Source organism: Sinocyclocheilus grahami, unplaced genomic scaffold, assembly GCF_001515645.1.
Source record: "Sinocyclocheilus grahami isolate Dianchi unplaced genomic scaffold, SAMN03320097.WGS_v1.1 scaffold5.1, whole genome shotgun sequence".
Classification (NCBI taxonomy): domain Eukaryota; kingdom Metazoa; phylum Chordata; class Actinopteri; order Cypriniformes; family Cyprinidae; genus Sinocyclocheilus; species Sinocyclocheilus grahami.
The window spans coordinates 3,396,426-3,403,148 of NW_015505184.1; the positions used below are offsets into that span (position 1 = coordinate 3,396,426).

Here is a 6,723-nt window from a genome sequence, read left to right on the forward strand (position 1 = left end):
CAATCCCACCCTCCTCCTGTAAGTTTTCCCTCTTTGTTTCCAGACCCATCCAAGATGCCTAGTTCGCTGTTCGCCGACATGGAGCGGAGCGGCGGGCAGGGGGACGCCCTGGATGACCAAAGAGCCCTGCAGATCGCTCTGGACCAGCTCTCGCTGCTCGGTCTGGATAACGATGAAAATTCCCTGTATGACAACGAGCCCAGGAAAAAGAGCGTGAACATGACCGAATGCGTTCCCGTTCCCAGCTCCGAGCATGTTGCTGAAATCGTCGGCAGACAAGGTAATCACCGTTATTTCCCTCTTCAAACAATTGCGTGCGTGCTGTTATTGTAGCATGTGTAGTCATGTGCATGTAGGTTATAGCCTATTTTCAGCTGCACTGTCCTCCTTATGTCCGACCAAACAAACGCAAGCGAGGGAGCGCTGACACAACCCATGCATATCTACCTTTAATGTGTCATCCTCTTAAATACACGACATTCCTGTATATCAAGAGCGAAGTGCCATTTTCTTCAGGCAGCGGCTCTTTCTTTCTTTGTCTCAGTGGACTTTGTTTACACCCTCTTTATAGCCTATTAGGTATAGACTTCTTCAACCAGGAAAACACCATTATATAGCCTGGATCTAGGTGACAACATGTTCTGTAGGGTATCTGAGATGTAAGGAAGTGACAAAGCAAGTTGTGGACAGTATGATTAGAGCGACTCTTTGGAAAATCCTGAATTCAGCATGCATTTTTTTCCCACCCTCTGTGCTATTTTTGACCCTGTATGTCAAGCAGCCCAGCATGTGGTTTGAATTTATGCCGCACCGAAAAAAAGAGAGGCGAAATTGTTGTCCCCCAAAGACTGTGCGCTTGCACCCATCCTGCATCTTTTTGATTTGTGCCTGATTGTGTTTGCTTTGTCTCATTTGTGCTTTTTTCCGTTTTTCTCACAATTGTAGGTTGCAAGATTAAAGCCCTGCGAGCAAAGACCAATACGTATATCAAAACTCCGGTGCGGGGAGAGGAGCCGGTCTTTGTTGTGACCGGCAGGCGAGAGGATGTAGCCATGGCTCGGAGGGAGATCATCTCAGCGGCGGAGCACTTCTCCATGATCCGAGCCTCGCGGAACAAAAACAGCAGCCTGAACGGGAACGCCACGGTGCCCGGGCCGCCCAACCTGCCCGGTCAGACCACCATTCAGGTGCGGGTGCCCTATCGCGTGGTGGGACTGGTGGTCGGACCCAAGGGGGCCACCATCAAGCGCATCCAGCAGCAGACGCACACCTACATCGTCACGCCCAGCCGGGACAAAGAGCCCGTGTTTGAGGTGACGGGCATGCCGGAGAACGTGGACCGGGCCAGGGAGGAGATCGAAGCACACATCGCCATGCGCACGGGCGGCCTGATCGAGTTCACCGACGAGAACGACTTCCACGCCAACGGCACTGACGTGGGCTTCGACCTGCACGGGAACGCCAGCCTGTGGAGCAAGCCGAGCTCCAGCGCCACGCCCACCTCGGGTCGCAAGCCTTTCTCTAACTACCGCAACGACAGCTCCAGCTCTCTGGGGAGTGCCTCTACCGACTCATACTTTGGCGGCAACAACAGCAGCTCCCGGCTGGCCGATTACAGCCCGCCCAGCCCCGCCCTCAGCTACACTGCCTCCAGCAATGGCAACAACAACAACAACAACAACAACAACATCAACATGAATGCCAACGCCAATGGATTTGTCTACGGCGGCGAGGTGATCTCGCCCGATTGCACTGATCTGACCTTTGATCAGTCGCCAGGATTCGACCCCCCTCCGGCGCCACCGGGCCTGATGTGGTCGCAGTACGAGCGCGCCGCCAAAGGCACCTCGGTCTCGTCGCCCGTTTTCCCCGCCAGTTCTTCCACGAATGCCAACGGCCAGCGTAGAGCCAACGGGGTGGGATGCACCAGCCAGCCCAGGCTGTCCCCGCCACTGCACCAAGCCAACGGCACGGCCGAGCACCCGTTGGCGCGCCGGGTGCGCAGCGACCCGGGCGGAGGCACCCTCAGCTTCCCCGGCTACTCCCCGGCGCTTCCGGGATCCCATCACCCTGGCGTTCCCTCCGACTCGTCCATCTCCTCGTCCTCCTCGTCGTCCTCTTCATCCTCATCTGGGACGAGCCGCAAGGGCAGCCGGGACTGCTCGGTGTGCTTCGAGAGCGAGGTGATCGCGGCCCTGGTGCCCTGCGGCCACAACCTGTTCTGCATGGAGTGTGCCAACCGCATCTGCGAGAGGAACGAGCCCAAATGCCCCGTCTGCAATGCTGCAGTTACTCAGGCTATACGTATATTTTCCTAAATGGTGGCCACGCGCCCTCCTTGACTTTCGTGAGAGCCTAATAACGTGTGTTATTGTACGTGTATATACATATGTATGTAGAGCTGCAGTATCCAAAAAGGGACAACCATTTCTGGTGTAATTGTTCATAGTGTACTGTAGCTCGGGACAAATATTTTCAACATCTAATGCATGTTTTAAATATTAAAGCCTAGTAATCAATAGTTTTAGTCAACTGTAAACAAGCAAGCGTTAATGAAGTAAGGACAGGTACCTTAGTCAGTTCGTCGACTGTTAGCATAAGCGGGCCTTTCGATTCCGCTGATCGAATGTACCTGGAGTTCGGGGAATCTGGACTGCTTCCTGTCTGACACACAAAGACTTACAGCGATGGAGATACTGCAGCTTACACAATGGAACTCGTTTGAGGGAGAACGACATTATATATATATATATATATATATATATATATATATATGTATAGATCAGTGAGAGCAGAATGAATGTGTCACACTTTTTAAACTCAACAAAATTGTAAAATACATATATCAAGAGCATGCTCACAGATGAGAACAAAACAGCGTTGGATGAAGTGGATTAAAAGCCCTGCATGGGCCTCAAATAGGCCCTAGCCCGTCTTTTTTATCCCCTTTTCACAAAAAAAGCTTATACTAGGTACTGTTTCAGCTATTCAAATAGTTCAGTTTTGTATGTAATAGAAAAGTGATTATATTTTGTTTCGTTATTTTTATAAAGTAAATTTAGAAAAAAGTTTGGAGCATTTTTTTTTATTAAATGTAAGTTGTTGTTTTTTTAAGTAGGCTAACGTCCAGCGGCAGACAGTGAATTGATCATAGCCTATGTTTGATCAATTTAGCCTTCTCAAATCATCACGATTTGCCTAAAATAAAATCTACATATAAAACAGTTCAAGCATATCACAATGTTTAAATGTTTAACCTAGATAAATGTGCGCTGTTAGACGCATATCTAATCGTTTGTGCGGAGAGTGGAAGCTGAAGCGCTCTCTGCAGGACATGGAGGCGCCAGTACGATCACTTGCATTTTTTTCTAACAGTGGAAACAACTTAAAATACGCAGTCATTTTTGCTCATAAAGATAAGAGTAATAAATCATTCTAAACTGTAAAGGGTCTAGTTTTATTTGTGTGCACTCACAATATCAACAAAATGTTGTGGTTTTATAAAATAAAGAAAACAAACGCTTTCTGCCGTTTTGGTCTTGAACAGGAGCGCTTCACAATGATGAGCCTAAACTCCGCGAGTTGCCTCACAGACATGATAAATATATATAGAAAGCTTTAAATTGCTACTTTAAAACGAAATAATTCAAATCGAAAATTTAAACTCTGTAATCGGTGCATTTCTCTCTAAAGGCACAGCCAATGAGGAGATGGCCAGTCATTTTTTTCATCACCATAATTGATGGATGTCTAAAATATAAAAATAAGGAAAAGCCTAAAACAGGCCCGATTATAATTTGCGTTTTATTTTATAATTCCGTACAATTAAAAAATAAAACACAAATTATAATGGCATATATGTAACACGTTGTCCCAGGGGCGGATCTAGAAAATAATTTTTAGGGTGGCAAAGGGGTGGCATGGGGTCTATGAGGGGTGGCAACACCAAAGCAAGCCCCCATGCATAGTTTTGGGGGATTTATGGTCTGACATACACAGTTGTGTTCACAAATATTATATTACCATTAAGTAATCATCTATACTGTTTAAAATGAAAAATAAATAACAACATTTCAATATCTATCGTGGCACCAAGTCAATACACAACATAAAACAGGTTATAAATGTTTCTGAGCTTGTATCACTAAAGAAGGCATGCGGTTCTATTAAAATTAAAATTAGGCTACTTGGATGGTATAATCATGTTTAGTGCAAGTTTAAGACCAACAAAAATTTGAAAACAGTGTTTGATTTTCTGTTATTAACAGAGATGGGAATGTCTATAATCACCCAGAACAAACTCTATCAACATATACTCTAGCAACACCCCAGCAACTGCATAGCAGTACACAATATAAAAAACTTCAACAGGTTATAAATGTTTCTGAGCTTGTATCACTAAAGAAGGCATGCGGTTCTATTAAAATTAAAATTAGGCTACTTGGATGGTATAATCATGTTTAGTGCAAGTTTAAGAGCAACAAAAATTTGAAAACAGTGTTTGATTTTCTGTTATTAACAGAGATGGGAATGTCTATAATCACCCAGAACAAACTCTATCAACATATACTCTAGCAACACCCCAGCAACTGCATAGCAAGAGCCTAGCAACCACCCAGAATATCCTAGCAACCAACTAGCAACACTTTAGCAAACATCTAGAACATCTAACTGGCCAAACCATTTACGTTTTTTAAACAAGACTTTAAGACAAGCCAGCATAAATTTGTCTTCCAAACTCTTCAATCTAGTTATTACAGTTTTTCTTACAGGTTTGCAACTGCTTTTACACACACTTTTTTTCAAAACTTTACACACAAATCCAAGAATTGCACACACAAAATCCAAAATGCCTCACATCTCTTGCAAAATGAAGCACTGCATTCAAAATATCACAAACACATCTCAAAAGCAAACATTTTCAAACACCTTTGCCATAATAGTAATTCCTGTTAGAGTTTTGTGTGTTACATAGAGAATTGTGTGTTGTGTTTTGCAAAAAGTGTTTTATGAAATTGAAAACTGAGTCAAAGGTCGAGAATTAGTGTATGGTTTTGCAGATTTGGTGTGTAGTTCTGGTGTTTGAGTGTCAGGTTTCAGAAATTGTGTGACAAGTAAAGATTTTGTGTGTAAGCAGTTGAAAAAGACTGTTAATGCTTACACACAATTCAAATACACAGATGACTTTCTTGCCCAGTGAATACTGAGATCAATAACACTGTAACTACAAAACTCTTACAAGGATTCAGGAATTATTTTTGGAGCTCAATAGCACAAATACGTCTGCAAGATGTCTGTTAAAGATCACTTGATCTGGAAAGCATCTGCTGTGTACAAACATCTGATAGACGTCTGTAAGATGTCAATTTTACATACATTCTAAATCATAAACATCTTAAAGACATCTAGTAGACATCTATTTGACATCTGATAGAAAACGTCTTATAGATGTATTGCAGATGAGCAAACACTGTAAAAAATACGTCTTGCAGATGTAAATGCAGACGTCAAATAGACGTCTCCGAGATGTATGTGTGCTATCAGGGATAAATTAAATTACAGATACAGATGTATAATTCAGCAATGAACGTTTGGGGAAAAAATCGTTTTCATTTTACTAGTGTAAAGTAATCTTGCAGTAGATGAAAAGCACTAGAAAAGTTCACATACCAAAGAATTGTATGAACTTGGCATGCACCACAATACAGTACAGTAAAAAAATAACATTTAAAAAGTAAATTTAGCATCCTCTGCACATTCTGCCGAATTTCATTACAGTATGCAGTACTATAGCAGTTTCTTGGTCTCCTGACACAAGACTAGCTATATCTCTAGGCAGTCATTCTCAGTTCTGCAAAAATGCAGTACACATAGGCCTAAAAAATGGTTACAAATAAAATTTGACAGTCACATGCTTGAAGGTGTACAACATGTGCTACATTTTACGGTACATATAGAATAGTGAAATTTCCATTATCTAATGTACTGATACTGTACTGTAATTATATTGCATGTGCAAGTATAAAACCCCTGTAGATGATTGGCTAAGCTCTCTCCTCTCTCCGTTGTTAGCATGCAGAGATTCTGATTTGCTACCTAATGTTTAACTTACTCATTGTTAAACTTTTTGAGAAATGTGTCTTTGTTTTGAAAACGTAAAGGTTTGGGGGGAAAATTGCCAACTAAAATCAGTTATATTAACAATCGAGAAAACTGCAATACGACTAGATTCTTGCCTAACTCTGCTATTAGTTACCGTGTTATTGTTACGGCTTATATCCATGATGAAAGTGGAGCGAGCGGTCAGAGAATCGGATCACCAAACAATTACGCGATGAATCTCAGACATATCCGGACGGGATTAGATTTATCTGATATAAATAGCCCTAATGTTGCCTTTGTTCTTTGTCTAGCTTGAATTGTGTAACCTGCTGTTGGTGAGTTGTGTTGCTGTTTATGCTAAGTCTGTCTCTGGTCAAGTCTGACCATGCCAAGTCAAGTCTGTTTCAAGTCAAGTCTTCTTTTGTTTGGATTTCATCTTGTTTAAAGGGGTCATATGATGTGATTTCAATTTTTCCTTTCTCTTTGAAGTGTTACAAGCTCTTGGTGCATAAAGAAGATCTGTAAAGTTGCAAAGACTAAAGTCTCAAATCCAAAGAGATATTCTTTATAAAAGTTAAGAGTCAACCACGCCTACCTAAAACAGCTCGTTCTAACACGCCC

The 6,723-nt window shown here is 42.6% G+C and overlaps 1 protein-coding gene across 1 annotated transcript; it reads left to right on the forward strand.

The window, feature by feature from the left end:
- LOC107584525 (RNA-binding protein MEX3B-like) lies at positions 1-2,730 on the forward strand. Its single transcript, XM_016271168.1, has 2 exons — positions 1-280; positions 946-2,730. Exons 1-2 carry the CDS (start codon positions 55-57, stop codon positions 2,316-2,318), a joined length of 1,599 nt encoding a protein of 532 aa, XP_016126654.1. The 5' UTR covers positions 1-54; the 3' UTR covers positions 2,319-2,730.
- Positions 2,731-6,723: the final 3,993 nt, after the last annotated feature.

What these genes read in the sequence shown, in the direction of transcription:
- LOC107584525 (XM_016271168.1), top strand. Translation starts at nt 55, where the DNA reads ATGCCTAGTTCGCTGTTCGCCGACATGGAGCGGAGCGGCGGGCAGGGG. An exon ending in TGAAATCGTCGGCAGACAAG is followed by an intron (nt 281 to 945) that starts GTAATCACCGTT and finishes TCACAATTGTAG; the next exon opens with GTTGCAAGATTAAAGCCCTG.